This window comes from Pseudogymnoascus destructans (assembly GCF_001641265.1).
Source record: "Pseudogymnoascus destructans isolate 20631-21 unplaced genomic scaffold scaffold_15, whole genome shotgun sequence".
Lineage (NCBI taxonomy): Eukaryota > Fungi > Ascomycota > Leotiomycetes > Thelebolales > Thelebolaceae > Pseudogymnoascus > Pseudogymnoascus destructans.
Genome location: NW_020167534.1, coordinates 146,800 through 167,020, shown reverse-complemented (window position 1 = coordinate 167,020; position 20,221 = coordinate 146,800). Strand labels below are relative to the sequence as shown.

General features: G+C 50.8%; 7 protein-coding genes and 1 non-coding gene across 8 annotated transcripts; 4 read left to right on the top strand and 4 right to left on the bottom strand.

Annotated features, from left to right (window-relative positions):
- On the top strand, nt 1-4,857 carry VC83_04565 (uncharacterized protein; the record flags this gene model as incomplete). The annotated part of the gene is made up of 4 exons (XM_024468194.1): nt 1-347; nt 400-738; nt 792-1,617; nt 1,669-4,857. Exons 1-4 carry the CDS (start codon nt 202-204, stop codon nt 4,855-4,857), a joined length of 4,500 nt encoding a protein of 1,499 aa, XP_024322592.1. The 5' UTR covers nt 1-201.
- A 50-nt stretch (nt 4,858-4,907) lies between these two features.
- On the bottom strand, nt 4,908-7,316 carry MRS3/4 (mitochondrial). The gene is made up of 8 exons (XM_024468193.1): nt 6,963-7,316; nt 6,870-6,888; nt 6,765-6,815; nt 6,660-6,695; nt 6,477-6,582; nt 6,267-6,416; nt 5,724-6,195; nt 4,908-5,651 (listed from the first exon to the last, which is right to left on the bottom strand). Exons 1-8 carry the CDS (start codon nt 7,001-7,003, stop codon nt 5,615-5,617), a joined length of 912 nt encoding a protein of 303 aa, XP_024322591.1. The 5' UTR covers nt 7,004-7,316; the 3' UTR covers nt 4,908-5,614.
- A 209-nt stretch (nt 7,317-7,525) lies between these two features.
- Nucleotides 7,526-11,144, bottom strand: ATG9 (autophagy protein atg9). The gene is made up of 3 exons (XM_024468192.1): nt 10,163-11,144; nt 9,389-10,109; nt 7,526-9,341 (listed from the first exon to the last, which is right to left on the bottom strand). The coding sequence occupies exons 1-3, from the start codon at nt 10,876-10,878 to the stop codon at nt 7,980-7,982; spliced, it is 2,799 nt and encodes a 932-aa protein (XP_024322587.1). The 5' UTR covers nt 10,879-11,144; the 3' UTR covers nt 7,526-7,979.
- Nucleotides 11,145-11,233: 89 nt separating this feature from the next.
- On the top strand, nt 11,234-13,955 carry VC83_04562 (uncharacterized protein). The gene is made up of 3 exons (XM_024468191.1): nt 11,234-11,492; nt 11,543-11,599; nt 11,686-13,955. Exons 1-3 carry the CDS (start codon nt 11,388-11,390, stop codon nt 13,705-13,707), a joined length of 2,184 nt encoding a protein of 727 aa, XP_024322586.1. The 5' UTR covers nt 11,234-11,387; the 3' UTR covers nt 13,708-13,955.
- A 245-nt stretch (nt 13,956-14,200) lies between these two features.
- Nucleotides 14,201-14,340, bottom strand: VC83_04561 (the record flags this gene model as incomplete). Its single annotated transcript has 1 exon — nt 14,201-14,340. It is a non-coding gene; the product is annotated as a tRNA-Glu (tRNA).
- A 43-nt stretch (nt 14,341-14,383) lies between these two features.
- VC83_04560 (uncharacterized protein) lies at nt 14,384-16,105 on the bottom strand. Its single transcript, XM_024468190.1, has 4 exons — nt 15,693-16,105; nt 15,596-15,616; nt 15,135-15,414; nt 14,384-15,085 (listed from the first exon to the last, which is right to left on the bottom strand). Exons 1-4 carry the CDS (start codon nt 15,787-15,789, stop codon nt 14,584-14,586), a joined length of 900 nt encoding a protein of 299 aa, XP_024322588.1. The 5' UTR covers nt 15,790-16,105; the 3' UTR covers nt 14,384-14,583.
- On the top strand, nt 16,106-17,856 carry VC83_04559 (uncharacterized protein). Its single transcript, XM_024468189.1, has 2 exons — nt 16,106-17,393; nt 17,448-17,856. The coding sequence occupies exon 1, from the start codon at nt 16,642-16,644 to the stop codon at nt 17,155-17,157; it is 516 nt and encodes a 171-aa protein (XP_024322799.1). The 5' UTR covers nt 16,106-16,641; the 3' UTR covers nt 17,158-17,393; nt 17,448-17,856.
- Nucleotides 17,857-18,605: 749 nt separating this feature from the next.
- VC83_04558 (uncharacterized protein) lies at nt 18,606-20,197 on the top strand. The gene is made up of 2 exons (XM_024468188.1): nt 18,606-18,658; nt 18,707-20,197. Exons 1-2 carry the CDS (start codon nt 18,617-18,619, stop codon nt 20,030-20,032), a joined length of 1,368 nt encoding a protein of 455 aa, XP_024322800.1. The 5' UTR covers nt 18,606-18,616; the 3' UTR covers nt 20,033-20,197.
- Nucleotides 20,198-20,221: the final 24 nt, after the last annotated feature.

Sequence of the window (20,221 nt, the reverse complement as noted above, 5' to 3'; positions counted from 1 at the left end):
ATCTATTTGTACTCTGGAGGCGGTTATGCCGTATATTTTGTAGCTTTCGAATGTCCACGCTGTAGGCTATGTATCGCTGTGGAATGTTTACTGTGTCATCTCTTTCTTGAAGGAAAACCCGTTATATGGAAGCTTTCTTGGAACCCAATCCGTCTTCATCTTTCCTTGGCCTGGACTGCGAGGAACCTAAATTAGACCAAAATGGTTCAGTTTGGGAACATATGGAGCCTGACTGGCAACGCTCTCGCGTTTTCTTGTCTGCAGTCTATTAAAGTCTCGGCGAGCCCGACTATAAACGTTGCGTTGGCAACTTCATTCACCTCTGCGCCATATCTTCTCGAGTTGCTGTGAGTCTATCAATGCCAGTATTGGTCAATAACCATTACTAAATTGCCACAGTGAAACTGCCGGAGACGAAAATTCAACCTCATACTTCCCATTACTAGACCGAATCGCAGAAGGATACTTTAAAGATGCGAGAACAGACCTTGAACAGTACAACTCCTTCGTGAAGGTGCTCCGAGATGATGGACATCTCGATTCAGAGGGACTCGCCTCATATAGTCTTGCGCTTTCCCTGCGGACTTCTGCCCCAAGAATTGAAGCCCAGTACCAATTTTATGACACAGCTATTGAGCCGTCAGGGGACGATTCCTCATGCCCCGTATGGGTTCTCTTTGGGGGCAAGAAGCATTGCTCTCCCGCACTAGACGGGGCACATGGCTACAATGGTCGAAGGTGAGACATTTATCATTTTGAGGTCTTATGCAATTATCACTAACATAAATCAGAGGAACTGAACAACTGCAATTTGATAGAATCACTGGGAATCTGTCTGCGCCACCGTCCATTCTTTACGCTGACATTACGTCTTCGGAGTTTAACCAATTCCACAAAAAATTAATCCAAAAAGCACAGAATCAAGAGATATCATACCGCATTCGCCACAAGAAGCCAAATGCTAAGGAATCCAAACCTCTTGTCATCGGTGGATATGGTGTCGAATTGGCTCTAAAGCGCACAGACTACATAGTCATTGATGATAGAGAAGCTGAAGCTCAAGTGCAAGAAGAGTCGATAAAGATGGAAGTTGTTCTTGAAGATGAAGAGCTTGCGGACTTGAAGCCTCTTTCAGCATCTGAACTGGCATCTCTTGGGCTAAAAGCATCGAGTTTTATTATGCAAAGTGAAAACCCGTTCGAGGTGTTGACTCGACTTTCTCAAGACTTCCCGAGATATTCATCAGCCATTGCTGCCCATAACGTATCATCTGATTTTGCTGAGGAACATCTTTATAACCGCGGTCAGCTAGTGCCAGCCGGTGCGAATGTTGTTTGGATCAATGGTTTGCAGGTACCGACGAGGCAAATGGATTCCTTCAGCATGCTTGACATACTGCGGAAGGAAAGGAAGCTCCTGAATAAGTTTTCTCAGCTCGGGTTGACTGGGTCGCAAACGATCAGCCTCCTGTCTCACAAGGATATCGCATTCACGAAGGCTGACGATGAACCCGCGAGATTTGATTGGAGAGACGATGGTGACGGAGATGTTATCATATGGCTAAACAACATTGAAAAGGACAAGCGCTATGACGGTTGGCCGGCAACTGTTAGAACGGTATGTGAGAATTCCAACCAGTAACTATAGCGTTCACTGATGGCTTTGCAGCTTTTACAAGGAGGATATCCGGGGCAGTTGCCTCAGGTACGGAAAGACCTGTTCAATCTAGTTTTCCCCGTCGATTTGTCAAATATTGAGGATGTAGAACTCGTCGTCACGCAGTTATCGGGATTTGTTAAAAGGGCATTGCCGTTACGATTCGGTCTGGTGCCGCTCACAAATTCCAACGCTGCGCTCGAACAAGCCATGATTGTTTATTACCTACTAGACAGTTATGGCTTGTCAACTATGGTGGCCTACCTTAACGGATATTTTGCCTCGAAGGGAACCAAATCGTCGAGAAATGCCAATTTTGAAGCTGCAATCGAGGAGCGTAAACTCCTGGGCTACAAAGTAGCCAAATCACTGGAAGAGGTTCTAGACGCAAACGAGGCCAACGGGTCAATCGCACATTCGAAACAATGGAACTTCAGACTTGGAGCAAATGAAAAAGTACCTTCGGTGTTTGTGAATGGAGCTGCTGTGCCGCGCGATGAGAACTGGATGCAAGGGATGAGCCAGCGTGTTCAGATGGATCTCCGACTTATGCAGCGCGCAGTTTTCGAAAATACCGTAACTGATGATCACTGGCCTCCTATGCTGTACCTGCACGATGCCGCTTCTGGCCGAAACCCCTTCCTCATGCCAGAGAACGACAAAGATCTTCAACTGTTTGACGTCAACGCCATTTACTCTGACCATGCCGAGGCTTTGGACGGGCTTCCTGTTGTGAAAAACGACCCATCTGCAGTGCAGGATGACTGGGCACAAATGATTCTGATAGCTGACGTGAAGAGCACGCAAGGTAAACATCTTTTAACAGCGGCTGCTGAGTTTACCAAGAGGAACCCATCAGTTGAGCTCGTTATTGTCCCCAGTTCAGAGACTCCAGCAGGAATATTGAGCGTATACGAGTATATGACGGCAAGATTGTTCCAACCACTGAAATCTGACGGTGATTTGGATAGACTTGTCGAAACTGTGTCCATAACCGCTGGCGATGAAGAACGGCAGATTACAACCCAGATGTCAGAAAAATGGTCCGCGATAGAAGGCTTTTTGGGGTCGTTGGGACTAAGGCCTGGCCAACAGGGGCTTTTGTTGAATGGACGATTGGTCGGCCCAATTCTGAGTGAGATCGAGATGGCGGTCAGTGAACTAGAGCAGCTCCTCGGCTTTGAGCGAACCAAACGAATCAGACCTGTTTTGGCGGCTGTTAAAGCTCTCGGAATCTCCGAAGCAATCAGCGACCCGCTGGCGAGCTCTAAGCTCACATCACTTGTGACATTGTCATTCATTTCCAATGTCCCAGAAGGAATTTTCGAGCAAGCATCGACTTTGAGAATCGATTCCTTCAAGGCGTGGAAATCCGAGTATACAGCTATTGAAATCGGCGACGAGTCTACTGCTTCCATTCATATCCAAGTCGCCCTGGACCCAGCGAGCCAGGAATCACAGCGCTGGATCCCTATCTTGAAAGTCCTGTCAGAGCTGAATGGAGTGTATTTGAAACTGTTCCTCAACCCCAAGGATATACTTATGGAGATCCCAATCAAGCGCTTTTACCGTTATGTCCTGGAGTCAAAGCCGCTGTTTAACGCCGATGGTAGTTTAAAGGACATCAAGGCACAGTTTGCGAGCGTACCTCAGGAAGCTCTGTTAACGGTAGGCATGGATGTGCCAGCTCCATGGCTTGTAGCACCGAAGCAATCAGTTACCGATTTGGATAACATTAAGTTGAGTTCCGTTAACGGCGATGTCAATGCTGTCTATGAGCTACAGCATATCTTAATCGAAGGGCACTCGTCGGATAAGGAGACCGGACAGGCTCCAAGAGGGGCCCAGCTTCTCTTGGGAACTGCAGCTGATGCCCATTTTGCTGATACAATCATCATGGCCAACCTTGGATACTTCCAATTCAAGGCGAACCCAGGCTTCTATAAGATAAACCTACAAGAGGGTCCCAGTTCCAAGATTTACAGCATCGACACGCTCGGAGCATCATTACGCGATGCCACGAAACCCGACGAAACAACTGAAATCTCCCTCATCAGCTTCCAAGGCCTCACCCTCTTCCCGCAATTATCCCGCAACCCCGGCCAGGAAACCGAAGACGTCCTCGAGCCCACAACAGACCTCAAAGACGACATACTCAGCAAGGGCCGCAAACTCGCCCAAAACATCCTCGGCCTCGGCAAGAAGTCCACCGCCGTGCAAACCACGCCGCAAGCAGAAATCAACATCTTCTCCGTCGCCAGCGGGCACCTCTACGAGCGCATGCTCAACATCATGATGGTCAGCGTGATGAAGCACACCAACCACACCGTGAAATTCTGGTTCATCGAACAATTCCTCTCCCCCTCCTTCAAGCAATCCATCCCCTCCCTGGCCGCGGCCTACAACTTCGACTACGAGATGGTGACTTACAAGTGGCCCCACTGGCTGCGCTCCCAGTCCGAGAAACAGCGCGAGATCTGGGGTTACAAGATTCTATTTCTTGACGTCCTGTTCCCCTTATCACTTGATAAGGTGATCTTCGTCGACGCAGACCAGATCGTGCGTACCGATATGCGGGAGCTCGTTGATATCGACCTCCAAGGCGCACCGTACGGGTTCACCCCCATGTGCGACTCCCGCGCCGAGATGGAAGGCTTCAGATTCTGGAAACAGGGGTACTGGAAATCCTTCCTCCGCGGTCTCCCCTACCACATCTCAGCCCTCTACGTCGTCGACCTGCGCCGCTTCCGCGAGATCGCCGCCGGCGACCGATTACGGCAGCAGTACCACCAACTCAGTGCCGACCCCGCGAGTCTAGCGAACCTGGACCAAGATCTGCCGAATCATATGCAAGCGCACCTCCCGATATACAGTCTGCCGCAGGAGTGGTTGTGGTGCGAGACGTGGTGTAGTGATGAGAGTCTCGGGGGGGCAAAGACGATTGATCTTTGTAATAATCCGATGACGAAGGAGCCGAAGTTGGATAGGGCGAGGAGGCAGGTGCCGGAGTGGGGGGTTTATGATGATGAGATTGCGGGGGTGTTTAAGGCTGCGAGGGAGGGGAAGGTGGGGGAGGAGTTGGGGGAGGAGTTGGGGGGGAGGAATGAGAAGAGTAGGACCCTGGTGGAGGAGGTGGTGAAGAATACGAAGAGTAGGACTATGGAGGCGGAGGCAACGAAGGGGGTGAAGGATGAGCTATAGGCGGAGAGGGGGAGTATAGATACGAAGCATAGATAGAACAAGCAGAGATCACTACATCAACTTCTCACATCCCATCACACATCACCCGCACAATCATCAATAGATAAGAATCAGCCTTTCCCCTCCCCCCACGCTATGAATCCGAATCCGATAGCCTATCATATTTATACACACTACACACAGTCCAATCTAGCGTCGTCGTCCCTGAAAATTCGAAAAAAACGCCCTCCCCCTCCTCTTCTTTTGAGCCAAAAAAGCAAATAGCCCCTTCGCATCTCGCCGTCCCAAGGAAGGCTGTCTATACATGCAGAACCACGCATAAAGTGTAGGCCAGCCGCCCAGTCGACCTGGCCGAAAAAAGAGACAAGAACCTAGCGCGAGCGCGTGTGCGTACGCGCGCTCCATAAAACGGAAATAATTAAAGTAGAAATATGACAGAATGTACAGTTTTTTTTTCGTATCGACAATCACCGGTGGTCGCAAAAAGCCGTATGTATCTCCGCAACGACTCCGTGGATCCATCTATCTCCGAAGCCGCCGGGTCGTTATCTGATGAATGTGTCGCGTCGCCAAGACCGGGGGTGGCAGGGGTACGTGGTTGGGTGATCCGTTACACACGCATGCATGGGAAAAGACGTAGTTCGGTCGGGGTTTGGGGGACTTCCGATGTCGCTTGGCGAATGCTGGTGGTGGTGGTCAGATAACGATGTATGCGCGAGAGCGGACGAATGAGATGAGGGTGGATGGATGGGTTGGTTTATAGGATTGAGTTGTTGCGGCGGATGAAGTAAGCCCTGTGGACGTTAGTAAACCGGTATCAATAAAGATAAAGGCGGAGAAACAAAAAGTAGAGAGGAAAAACATACTTGCAAGCCTCATACCCCGACCAACAAATAGCCGTACTCGGCATCGTCGTAATAACCCTGGGCTTCACCCCCTTGAAAAAACCCCTATACCCCTCCCTCTGATGCAACAACTTACACCCCTCCACAAACCCATTAACATTCCTCAGCGCCGCATCGCTCGCCGACCCCCTCGTCTGCAACATCGTCTTGACCACATCCATTGGCGTCGTCAGCGCCGCCGCAAACCCTCCCGCCACCGCACCCGCAGCGCAGTGCGTGACGGGGTCGTAGGCCTTGGTCGGGTTCATGGAGGTGGATATCGATTCGTAGGCCAGGAATTGGAGGGCCGTGAAGGGGACGGTCATGGAGAGCGTGGTGGGGTAGGAGACGTAGAAGGCGCGCAGGCCTTCGGCGCGGAAGACGTAGCGCGCGCAGTCAGGCATGGTGCGGAAGAGCTTCTTGGAGCCGTGGATTTGCATGCGTTGTTTGATAACTGGGGGGGTGTGTTAGAAAGGCGGGTGCGTGGGTAGGGAGGAGGGCGGTTTTGGGGGAGGTGAGGGTTACCATCGAAGGGGTTCATGAGCGCGTCGCTGGCGATGGTGGCACAGGCGCCGCTGGTAGCAGCTGCGAGGGGGTGGTGGAGTCCCGCCTGGTTACCGCCCATAAGATGCTTAACAGCCTCATAAGTCGCGAAGTAAATCGCATGTGCGGGACCTAAATCGCATACACGTCAGAAACCGTCACGGCCAGACAAGATTAAGGATAAGAACTGACCTGCTCCTACCACAACACTGGACATTCCTCTCCATAGCCCGATAGCCCATTTCATGTTATACACCGTGCGTGGCTGCTGCATGGTGCCGAGGATCTGTGTGCGCGTCTGTTTTGGTGCCAGTTAGCCAAGGCCCTCGGGGGACAGATGGAGGAAATCTCGGTGCGCGGCGGAATACAACATACCTTGATCGAGTCGATGGGGTACATGACTGTGTGTTCCTGTGTCTGTAATCAGTCTTCTGCGCCTCCCAAAAAACAACCGTCGACACAGAAGGGTAAAAAACATACCGCAATCCCCGCCACCGCACCAGCCGTCATATTCTGCAACAAGCTGAAATTCTGCATCGCATTAGCCCTCCATCCTCCTCTCCAATTGTATACATCGATTCATACCGGAGGTAATCCCTCATAACTAAACAAACACACATGTAAGCCAATTGCCGACAGCTGGGGGCGACGGGGGGACGGGGGGACAGGGCGACTCACTCATATTCCTCGAGCGGAACATCGCTCGCGCTCTGAGCCATACCTACAGCGGTCGCTGGACCGCCGTAAGCCTCTGGTTGCAGCGCCAGTGTTCCTGATTTGACGGTCTCCCCGGGGGGGGGGGGGGGGAATACAGGTCGGTGGCCTCTCTCCGTCCCTTTTTGGGGAGCGATGAGAAGTGTGTCGGGATGACGCTGGGTGAGCTAGTTCGACAGAAGATGTAGTAGTGAGCTGTCTCTTTGACGGAGGTTTAAAAGCGTTCGTTTTGTTTATATTATCTTCAATGACGAAAGGGCGGATTATCCGTAATGTTTGTTGGCTTCACCCAATTCCACGGAGCTAAAATTATTGCAGAGCAAGCAAGTGTAGAACTACCACGGTTGTTGTTTTGCAGCCACGGCAGATGGGTTCGGTTGGGTTCACTACACGCTAACGACCAAAGCGGAAAGGGACGAGGGAAACAACAGGGGTGGGGAGAAATGATGGGCCGAGGAGGAACATTGGTGGTGGCTTATGTCAGCAGGTCATATAACTTGACTTAACTTGGTTAAAATTAAAAGACGGAGGAAGTCTATAACCCTCATATTCCCATATTCCACCTCCAGTCACTCACTCAACCCTCAAATCCCTCTCCCAGCCTCTAATCTCCCATCTCATCTCACGCTCTCCCGGCATCGCATAATGCGAGGGTGAGAGTCCACGCAATCAAAAGACGAGGTGATGTGGCAATCTTCGAAGAGGCGATTCATTCAACCCCGCCGATAAAGGGGGTAGGTTTGATGCTCCACAATAGCAATATACGCCTCAGCCCCGAAGTACCCGGTATCCTCGATCCATCCCCGAGAATGTTCCGTGTGTATGCCCTTCTACTCCACACCAGCACTCCCAAAACAAACACCCTCCCCCTATAAACACAACCAACCACCCACGCTTCTTAATCGCTATGAACGCAACCCCCCCTAACAACGCTGTAGACCCAACCTCCCCAAAACCCGCCCTAAACACAATCCCCTCCCCCTAAATATTAACACCAGGCCTCGTATCCGTCTGCGCCTTCTGAAACTGATACAACAACCCCAAAACCCCTCCTCCCACCCCCTTACCTCCATCCCCATCCTCCACCTCCCCAGCCCCAATCCCACTCCTCGCCGGCGAAGTCTCCCACACCGACGCATCCAGCCCACTACTCTCATTCGGCAACGACGGCACCGGCGGCGCCTCACCCTCCTCTCCATCCTCAAGGGGCTGCTCAATAATACTCCTCGGCTGCTGACCCCTCCATCTACTCGACGGGCCGCCGTGGAAGCTCTTCCCCCCCCCGCCGCCGCCGAAGCCAGTGGTTGAGGGCTGGTGATGGGGGTCCAGTAGCATGGAAGGCATAGGCGATGCATGCCCGGCTGCAGGAGTGGATGGGAAGCGTGGGGTGCGGCTGGGTATTAGACCTGCGGCCGCGGAGCGGGACTTATGTTGCTGTTGGCCGAGGCGGGAAGTCTGCATATCCGCTGTGAGAGATGGGGACATGAGTCCTGGGAAGGACGGAGGGGGGTGGAATTGGTGTTTTATTCCCGGGGGCACGTGGCCTGGGATTCCAGTCTTGGGGTTCGTAGCGTAGTTATCCAGGAAGCCGTAGTAGGAAGCAGCCATCTTGCCGTGCTTGGTGGAGTAATATTCATCTCTCAGTCCCTCGGCAGCGTTCCTAGCTCCTGGTGGGACAGCGCTGCCGCCAACGCCTTTCTTGAAGTCGAACACGGCGAAGGAGCAGACGTATCCGAGACCATCGACGTGAACCGTGAACTCGCGGAAGAAGTCGATGATGCGATCGCTGCATTTGGGGAGGGTGAACCAGAGCACCAAAGGGGTGAAGATGATACTCAGGACTTCCTCGAGGAAGATGACGATTTTCATCTGGTACAGCTCCGCGAACTCGCGCTTGACTTCGTCGGTGTGGAGGCGATCTTTCCATTGCTTCGGCATGTAGTGCGTGTAGTCGATCACGTTGCGGAGGGCGTATTCGGGGTCGAAGACTTGGTTGTCGGGGGGGACGGCGCCGTGGGCGACGGCCCAGAGAGTGCCCATTACGCCGAGGTAGAAGAGGACTGTTCGGTCGGGGGTGATTTCGAAACCGAGGAAGAGTTCTGGGTCGATGATGGAGGCGAGGGCGAGGATGGAGACTATTCCACCGGCTACGAATGCAACAAATCTTGCTATCTGCACCGTCATGATCTTTGGGAACTGTTCCACATAGCGCGAAGCAAACGGGTATGACATATTTACACGGTTGTCGAATAGGTGAGGCAGTTCGTTGAACTCCCTAAACTTCCACTCAGCTAGAGGAGTATATTGCCGCGACCCAAGTGCCGCCGGATTCTTGTGGTATTCCTGTAGTCTTGTAAGCAAATGAAATCCAAGGCAGACGAAATACTTACATTAAAATACTGGAAGAAATACACAATGAGTGTATATAACACAATAACAGGCGCACAGATAATGTTCATCAATCCCGCGAACAGAAACCGGCTGCGAAGGGCGTCGCTTAGTTGCCGTCTCTTGCTATCCTTCAGCACCAGTTGCTGAATCTGGCCTTCAGGGGTAAATATGAAATCGAGGATACAGAAGTTCAAATTCCACTGAATAGTCCTCGAAAACAACTGACGGTTCCTGAAAAACGGGATAGGAAGAGTCAAGTCGAGGATCTCCTTGTTGAACAACGCAATAAGGTAGTTCTCTTTTCTCATCAACCTATTGGCAATATCATGGGCATCCAAGCGTTGCTTAGACTGGGAGCCCATAAAGTGACGCAGTGCTGGCGAAACCTTATCTGCTAGGATCGGATTTGAATCGCGCAGGTTCATCAGCCTCGCCACTATCTCCTGCCACGATATCGTCTGCATGTCGCTCTCGGGGATTTCCAACAGGTACAGATAGAAATCCTGCATCCGCCTCAAGCGGGAGATGTCGACAATATCTAATATGGATTGGTATATGAGATATAATACCAACAGCCATATCGCAAAGTTTGGCATCCCGGACATGTTTTTCGTGCACTGCGGTACAACAATTTGTGACATGGATGTGCTATGCCTTATCTTGCTGTAATCTACACACTGGGTGAGGAAGGTTGTAAACGTCGCCACGAAGACAATCCGCCTAGACTTAGGTTAGCAATTTTCCACCAAAAGAGGGAGTGCGAACCATCTTACAGAAGGTTGAGCAGCCTGTCCAGACATATTGGCCATATGCCAGCCCCACGGTAATATGCATAAATCTCTCCCATAAACCGGTCCAAGTTTGTAACATTTATCCACATCCACATCGCTCTCTCTTTTCGACTCGCAGAGAAAATCCCGGGTTTGGGAACAGCAGCTCTTAGCCGAGTTGTCCCTATGTCATCGTGTAGCCGTTGCTGCTCTTGTACTGCAGCCCATCGAGCTTGGGCGTTTTGTGTTGTAGTGCCCGTTATAGGCGCAACCTTCGCTGGTCGCGGGGAGTGTTGTTGGGCCGCTGGATGACTTGGTCCTCCACCCTCCTCTTCTTCTTCGATCAGTAACGAAGCTGGAACGTCATCGTCGCCATCGTCGTCCAGCATCCTCGGTGAGCGCGACAGCCATTTGGCTTTGGCGCCACCCTTCGACCTCCGATCCCTGCCGGGGCTTTTGTGTGGTTTCTTTTTTACTTGCTGTGCAAGAAATGCCGTGCTTTCTGTTGTCATCCGGCTTTCATGACCGTCGAAGAGGTCTTCATGTAGCTCGTAGTCTTGGTATCGGGTCGACAGGTTCTCCTCATCTATGGCCATGGCAGCTCGCTCTTCGATATCTCCGGGGTCCGACATGCCATGGACGTCAGCCCTTAGGTCCTCATAAATCGACGGTGCCATATTGTTAGACGGTAGAAACCGCGATAATATGTGTGAAGCCATACTGCTGAAAGACCTGTTGATTGTAGCGGGGTATGTTATTGCTAGCGCGATTTTGCCCAGAGAAGGACCTGGTATTGACGCCAGCTAACATTACTTCTCAAAGAGATAACACATATCAGACAACCCCCCAGCTATTTATGTCATCTCAAAGCAACTTCAAGGCAGTTTTGCAGTATCTGTTGCTGTGAACTTCTGTGTGCATCGTGATCATCAAGCTACCAGTCACAAGGTTACCTGGTAGGATATCTGGGGATGGATCCGCTGCCAAGCGACGGCCGTTCATCGGCTCGGAGAAAGAGTTTTTCCGATGAACTATTCTGGGTGAGTAACAATCGGGAAATTTATATGCGGTCGACGTCTCTCTTTGTATTTCAAGCCGTTGTATATGCGGCGCAGCCACGAGTTTATGACGACTGGAAGCTTATAGGCCCTTATTACTTGGACGCGTTTTCTCGGCGCGGCGCTAATCGGATTTCCAGCGCCCCAAGGAGAACAAGAAATCAGTAGCCATGGCGGGGCAACAGAAGAACAACACAAAACCGGCGGCCAAGGGCAAGAAGATGGCGCTGAAGGCGAAGAAGGCTGATGAGCGCGAGGAGACGTTCCAGGCAGTGGTATGCAATATTTATCAGCTATTAATGTGTCAAATACTAACTTGCGCCAGGTTTTGACGGACTCTTTCGAGACGCGCTTCCTCCCATTCTCACTGGAGCGACCAAGAGTGAGTTTTGCCCATGCGACATTCAGACCTAGATGCGCGGCGATCTTCCATTTGGTATAATATTGCATTGGCTAATGTGAAAACAGTGTCTTCTTCCAATCGGTAATACGCCAATGATTGATTATACCCTGGAATTTCTGTCTTTCAACGGGATCAGAGAGGTCATTATTTACTGCACGGCGCATACATTTGAAGTGGAAGCATACTTGCTGGCTTCAAAATGGAATCCTGCGACCTCCTTCGCCTCGCCATTCTCAAGTCTGGAGTTCATTCACTCTCAGTCCACTTCATACGGAGATGCCATGAGGATGATCGATAGCCGCGGAATTATTACCGGCGACTTCCTCTTAACCTACGCGGACGTTGTCTCGAACTTACCTATCGGCCCCATACTCCAGAAGCACCGAACGAGAAGGACCGACGATAAGAACGCAATCATGACTGTTGTCACAAGATACGGCGGGCCTGGGCAACATCGGGCGAAGCCTAAAGCGGTTGTTCCAGTATTTGTCAACAACCTACGCAAAGTTCGCATTCTTCACTATGATGAGATGACTCCATTCGACGAGAGGAAATACATTGACCTGCCAGTCGAGGTGCTGGAGGAGCCTGAGTTTGAGATGCGTGGCGATTTGATTGACACGGGAATCGATATCTGCACCCCAGACGTCTTGGCTCTTTGGTCAGAGTCGTTCGACGCGGAGAAGCCGCGATCCCAATTCCTTCACAATATCCTAAAGGATTACGAACTCAATGGAAAGACTATCCATATTGAAATCGTCGACAAGCATTACGCTGCGAGAGCTAGCACCCTCCAAATGTATGACTGCGTCAGCAAGGACATACTCGGGCGATGGACGTTCCCAATGATTCCTGACAACAACTGGGTCATTGATCAAAAGTACAACCGTGGTGCTGGTGGTATAATCAAGGAAGATGGTGTTATTCTCGCCCGCAGCTGCAAGGTCGGCAAGAAGACCGTTATTGGGAGAGCAACCAGTATCGGCGACGGCACAGTTATCAGCAACTCAATAATTGGCCGTAGGTGTCAGATCGGCAAGAATGTTGTCATCGAGGACTCCTATATCTGGGATGATGTTGTTGTAGAGGATGGTGCGCACATCCAGAAGTCCATTATCGCCAGTGAAGCTGCGATTGGTAAATCTGCAGCCATTCTCGAAGGAGCACTCATTTCATATTCTGTTCGAATTGGCAGCAACACTACAGTCAAGGCCGGCGAGCGTATAACTAGAGCAAAGCGCAAGCGCGAAGACGTTGATGGCGAGCCTCTTGCACGAGTGCCAGCAGATACCGCTATCGTCGGTGAGGGAGGCGATGGCTATGCCTACGAAGATGGCGAGGAGGATGGAAAGGATGTCTGCCGTGATCTTCTCAGCACCCTTATCTACAGCACTGCACACCTCAACATTGCCGAAGACTCCTATTCGCAGATCGGATCCGATGCAGGCTCTGACGAGGATGAAGCCGAGGCACGCTCCAGGCACTCAAGTTTCGCAAGTGCAGTATCTGATGACGAGGCCTCGGGAGACGAGTCAAGCGGTCAGAACTTCCACAAGGACGCTGTTGCAGATGTGTTCAAGACTCTGAGCGAGAGTGGCGACTTCCACAACACCCGTGTAGAATTCACTTCGCTCCGTCTCAGTAATAACGCCACTGACCACCACATGCACCGTGCCATTGCAGTCGGTTTCATCAAGCGCATTGTGCAGCTCATCGAGGGTGGTGCTGAGCCGCTCAAGGCTGTCAAGCAGACACTTGCACAGGAAGGCGCCACGGCGTTCCTGTCTGATGTTGCCCTGGGTAGGGACAAGCGTGTCGGAGACCAGGCTGATCTCCTTACGAGCTTTCAAAAGGACCTCTGCAACCGCGACAAGGGAGAGGCTGTCCTGTTCAGTCTCTGCAAGGAGCTTTACGGCCTAGAAGTCATCGAAGAGGAGGGCTTCGAGGCATGGTGGAAGGACCCTAAGAGCAGCGAGACCGAGAACATGGTACGTGTCCGGACGATGGCAGGTGGCTTCATTGCGTGGCTGGAGGAAGCGGAGGAGGAGGATAGCGATGATGATGAAGACGATGAAGACAGTGACTGAAGCTCTGAGCATGTTGATTGTACACGATTTATGTCATGTAGTTACGAAATGAGAATACCTAGGGGAAAGACTCGGTGGTATCCTCGGCCGCAGTCTGAATGATCCGGCGTGGGGACTGCTTCAGGTATTAAGTTAGGCGAGTGGTTATTAGAATCGTGGGCGGGTTGTAAGTTCCACCGCCAAGATTGTTCTTGGTGGACGCCTACCTACCTTTACTATAGAGAGGAATATATACACGATTAAACAAGTTATAAATTATTGTGATATATGTGTATAAACAACTGTTCAAATAATAGAAGCCCTAGATGTGTAGAATGCCAACAATGGTGGCCATTGTTCAAACTCCGTGGCTGTGGTTGCGTGTGACGAAAGTGAGAAGCCTCACAGCCGCCACACAAAGGCTCGATCAACAAAGCCTCATCGACGACTCGAACGGGCAACCTCCCTCTTCAAAAAAGGCCAAAAAAATCAAAAAATCAAAGAGTCAAAAACATGGCCAGACCCAGATTCGAACTGGAGTCTCCTGTCGGTTCTCAACCTCAAACTCGGGGGCTTGCCGAAGGCGAGTTTGGATGTATCCAAAACCGGTCGATAATTGAGAGACGGGCATCTTACCACTAGACCATCGAGCCCTTTGAATTAAAACGTACTCGTATTAAGCGCTATATAGACCGGACGTCCTGCATAGGGGTAATGCACAAGTAGCTGCACAACATAAAAAGCCCCGAAGGGCATGGGCCGGTCGTAGTGCCCGACGACGGCGTAGTTCAGCCCTCATAGTATCTATTATCCCAATTTACATTCGATGCTTTGACATCGTCTAGCGGCGGTATGACATACAAAAAAACGAAGCCCCTACTCTATCTATTCCATCACTCAAATGTATCTCTTATCAGGATCCACCCTATCCATCAACTCAATGCTCTTCTCGTACATAGTAAACACAATACCGCCACTAAGCATCAGTCTCACCAACCTCGGCAACGCTCCTGACCACAGCGTCAACACACCCTCATTCCGCACAAGCTGACTCCCACAGTCCCAGCTGTTCTTATACAGTTGCTTCGCCTCAATACTCTGCATGCGCGTCTTGATTGTGTCCACAGGCTGCGTCACATACACCGTGATCAGGCCTGCGAGACCACCAATACCAAACGTGCTCGCCGCACCCAGCTTCTCGCCAGGCGCCACGTATGACTCTGCGATTTGCTTGAAGAAGTTATACGACCCGAATCGCGTCGCCGAGTTGGCGGCCTGGCGTGCCGTCGTTGGTACGAAACCTTGGAAGAAGCCGTGAAGGCCACGCTCTCGTGCGATTATGGGAACGGCGTGGAGGAAACCGCGCAGGCGGGGCTTTGCGGCTTTGCGATCGTCGATCCTAGGAGTGTCAGCACGCGGCATGGGGTCCAAGGGAGAAACCGGCTTACAGTGTGGTCTTAATACTCTCAAATGGGGTTACGGCAAGCAAAGACTCAGTCACACCGGCTCCAAAGCCGGCAATGACGGTGCGAGGGCCGGAGATGTGTCCATTCTCATCTTGCAGCATGGACTTAAACTGGTCGAATGCCACGAACCGGACTCCAGCCTTCAAGGAGTTGCCGATAATCAGCGTTGTGCAGCCGGCGTACCATGCTGGGCCGAATTTTGGCCATGGGAGCTTATCGGCGCCGGATAACCGTTGGTTGAGTTGTGTTCGGGTTTTGGCAACTATCTTCCTGTCAATATTTCCGTCCTCTGGTATCAAGAGCGCATCCGGCCCACGAAGCTATGCGGCGTAATTTCTCCTGGGGCGGCATCGTGCTCTTTGAGGATGCTCCAGAGAATCAACCAGCAGCATTTTCAGTTATATGCCATAGCTTCGCTGTCGCTCAGAAGGGTCCCAACATACATTCTGCAGGGTAGGTGATAGCTACAGTCGCATTATTAGCCCATGCTCTAAAAAACAGCCCACCTTCAGGCTCTGTTTCTAAGAAGGCTGCACTTACAAATTTCGACGGCACCAGCACTCGCCCCAGCTATCACCGAACGGAGAGCGCTTGGCTTCTCCTTGCGCTTCTCCGGCGCCTTTGTCGTCGACGCCATGGCGCCTATATAGCCGAGGGGACTCTTTGCGATTGCCGATCCTCCAATAGCTTAGAGCCAACGGGAATATCAGGAGGGGCAAAGCAATTGAGCTATTACTATGGATCCGAGAGCGAAGGAAGGATAATTGAGCGAGTCGGCGAGAGAATGGCGTTGAGAATGTACACCCCGCTACGATAGAAATAAAGTTTTGACGAGGTCCGATGCGGCGTCGGCAATTATGACGAAATATCCGGGGAACAGGGGCCGGCGGCTGCATTGACCTGGATTAGCGCTCTAAACGCCCATATCTCTCGTACAAATCCTATATTGCGGATCGTGGGCTTCCCGACCGAGACATCAATGCGACAATAATACGACAGTATTTGTTTGCAATACGATGTGTAGCAAACGTTTCTTCTGCATTTATTGTCAAGGACTTCGTCATTTCGATATAGAGTTTGACCTCTCGCCGAATTGTATTGTCCTCCTAGATAAGTGCAAAGATTCACCCTTAAAAGGCACTTCGTTCAGTGGCCTCAATGTCATGTACCGTGGAATACACCACAAATAGAGGAAAGCTAGGTGTCACGAGAATAGTTTCTTATTGTTTATACTCTGCCTCTCGTACTTCCTATCTCTGTCCATGTTGCCCCCCGTTCCTTCCTAATTTTTATCCATATCACCTGTCGTTCTTTCCCAACTCATTCGTTCTTTCCTATATTATTGATCCATGTATCTCGTCCATTCCTATATATTTCCATATCCTTTACCCTAGTTCGTGCCTTCCGCACTGTGTTTAGCTCTGCCTATCACATAAACGACGATAATATCTCTCTTCTCATACATTCCATCACGCTGCCTCTCACCAATATGTATGGTACCAGCACAACAATCAAAGCGACAAACGCTGTTGCCGCGGACACCCGTTATACCAGTCATCCGCTTCGCGAAGCCTCAAACATAATGGTTGTCGTATGGATACTATGCGTCAGCTTAACTTTCTTCATCTGCATCAATGCTTGGGCTATTCGGGCCTTTCGACAACGCAAACGCGATCAGGAAGCTACATCCGCTATCCTAGAGCGCGCAGAGTCGCCCGCTAGAGGGCCTACCATGGGAAGTCCAAGCACGCAAAGCCAATTCCGCCCATCTCAAATGGGGTATCAACTGCAAGCACTATCCTCGCCAAGCACACCTCGCATACCGCCGCCAGAACAACCTACGGGCGTGCCAGGTGACTCGTCGAACGATACAGAGCAGAACGATGGACGGCATTCCGTAGCCGCTGGGAACATGGCCTCATCTTCTTACACGCCCGACGAGACCGAGGAACAATTACCAAAGTACATGGAGCGCGATCATGACTTGCCCGATTACGCGGGTTAGAGAGCAACGCTGGTCGCATGATGGGTGAAGAGAGCTACGGATTTGTCCACCCAAGAAGATCAGATGATTGAAGCTCTCTATGTTCCAGCGAACTTCGGATTGGATAGGACATCCAAAAATCGGTAAAACAGTCAAATAAAGTTTTTGACGACGTCGTTATGAGTCTATGGTTAGAATGACAAGCATCGCCAAACGACTGCACCAGGTGCACCAGAAACGATATCGCGGAAATGGTGGTAAGTGCCGAAAGCCGAGCTGTTTTAATTCCGCGCTGACGGTACTACCGCCAGATATGCTGGGAATATTCTTTTTGCCCGATGGGGGTTTCGATATATGAATTAGAATGCAGCACAGCCAGCGTAATACAAAACAGTATGAACACAACACGTCTTAGCCATGCCTCAGACTTTGCAACACTAATGGAAGGTGTTCATCTGTATTCAAGTGCTCAATCTCATGGCCTATGCTTATTTTCAGATAAGGTTGAACTGGCATGCGACTTCGGGGAAGTATCAAGGGCGGAGCAAGGTCCGGGAAGTGGGGTGATGCGAGGATAGGAGAGTTGAATTGCATGTTGCTCCTGACTAATTATGAGCAACGACGAACTCATTCTCAGGAGAAAGCACTGAGCGGGGGTTGAAGTCCGAGGAATTTATCACTGGACTCAAGCTTTAGTGCTTTACTAATGCTCGCTATGGCGGTGAATTTTGTAACTTTATAGCGGCCATTCTCGACTGAAGCTTTATCAGACCAAGTTGATATATGGTTTGCGGGGCACAACCCAGAAAAAGTGACATCAAGTGGCGGCTACAGGCGGCGCGGAAGGCCTTCCCGGGCTTGGTCGCTCCTCCCTCAGCACCAAATCGAGAGCTCTCAGTCGGCCTAGGACAACACCACCAGCACGTTGAAGTCGTTGAAGTCGTTGAAGTAATGTCTCCACAGAATAAGGAATCTCGTTGGATATTAGATGAAGAGAGAGCAGGAGCATAGCCTACTAATGATGCGCTACTAGAGATGATTTATATTTTTGACTAAAATCCCAGGGGTCGAGCTCTGATAGCCTCTTGTTGTGGTCTATGAATCCGGGGTAACGTCATGCACAGCTCGATTTGACGTCGAACAACCATCGCAAAATCCATTTGGCCCATGGATCAGTAGAGCAACAAGAGGTAGGGCTTCGGGCCTTACCTCCGTTTTGTTTCATAACTTCACTATCGCGTCAGTATCGCTGGCCTTATTCAACAATTAGGCCGCTTTAAACAGCATTGCAAACCATCACGATCGCCACGGTCGTGTCCCTCCCTAAGCTTGTGTCCAGCTTCCAATTATTTCTTAATACATCTGATTCTGCCGAAACCAACTTTTTTTTGCGTTCAGTTCCTCTACTCTGCAGTGGCCAGGTTTAAAATTGTTCAATTCTGTTCAATTCAATTATATTCAATTGTATTTGCTTATTACGATGCCTCCTCTGAGATGCATCCCGCCTGCTAAGGCAATCAAGGTAGTTGTCTCATATCACTCCATCCAACAGAGTCACTAACTGCTTCAGACCGAACGTACACACGAGGAGAACCAGGAGCGGGCCTACATCGCCGCTTCAAGGAGGAGTGACCGCTCATTAGAAGCACGTGTAGAATCAGCCAGGCGCGCATCAGAAATACACAAGCGACGGACCGGCAGATCATTACGAGTCTCTGAGGAAGATGTAATAAACGAAGAGATGTATGAGGAGGAGGAAGACGATCTCCCACACCATTATCGGTGCCTCAGCGCCCTCCATAGCCAGTCTACCGATTTCAGCCGCCATCAGTTGTCAGATTACCTCACGAACCACATTCAAATGCGGTCAGCTCTTGAAGGGGCCCTGCGAGACTCATATGCCACACAGGCAGCTGCACAGGCAGCGCATCAAGCAAGCCAGGTTCCCAGTTTTTATCCGAACGTCGCCAGTATGATGAATGCGCAGATGGGTTATCGGGCGCAAATGATGGGCGATGGCCACCCGCCGCCGTATGCTATGCCCAATATCATGCCGACAATGCCAATCACCATACCTCAGCCTCCAGCATATTTGCCGCAACATCAGTTTCAAAATTTTGATCCACAGCCACAAGTTACGCAGAACCTCCACAATCGACGCCAGTATCGCAACCAGTGTCAAGCCGAGTCTGCGATGAAACTCCAGCAATCAGCAACAGTTAAGCCGCCAAGTCCGGATACTTCGAAGCCAAGTCGTGGCAAGTCTATGCCAGTCGAAATAAAATCAGAGTCGCCTGCCTTGCAATCTATCGAGCAACCCGAGGTGAAAGTTTCTCGATCGTTCGAGCAACAATCGCAGCTCTCTAAACGGCCTGGGCCTAATGATTTCAACGGCACGGATAGTTCTATCTCTGCAGGGGCACCATGCGACAAAACATACATGCCGCAGGTCAACATCCAGGCTGCAGATAGCGAGTTCAACCCGTTTGCAACTGCGACACCACAGGATGACGGCCTTTTCGATGCGAATCTTGGATTTCCAAACGATCCCCTTATGGGCATGCTTATGGCTGGCAATGAGGCGCTCAATGCGCCTGATTCTTTTGACAGCAGCTTGGATACTTCCTACGCCGGAACACCCGCGAGAAAGCTGGATTTAGCCACGAAGACTCATGTCGGCGGACTCGACTCAACTGTCGGGGGTGGCATTGCACCCGCCCAGCTAGAATCAGCTGCCGTGAAAAGGGGCCTTGATGTCATATCGGGAGTTCCAACCAGATTGAAGAGTGATGCGACTGTAACTGCAAGCACGAGTGCCACCGGAACTCCAGGGATTGCGCCAGATAAATGGAATGAATGGATTGAGCAGGAAGAGTGGGAGGGTGGTATCCAGTGACACCGATACCTTTTTCTCTCGGGCCGGCCATTGATTTCTTATATATATATTAATGCTAGAAATATTGGCCGGTTCCAGCGTCCTTTTGTACATTATTCGTAGATAGGGCCTTAGGCCAATTTAGACTTTTTGATACACATAGATTACACATAGATTAGAACAGGCTATTATGACCAAAAAAAACATATA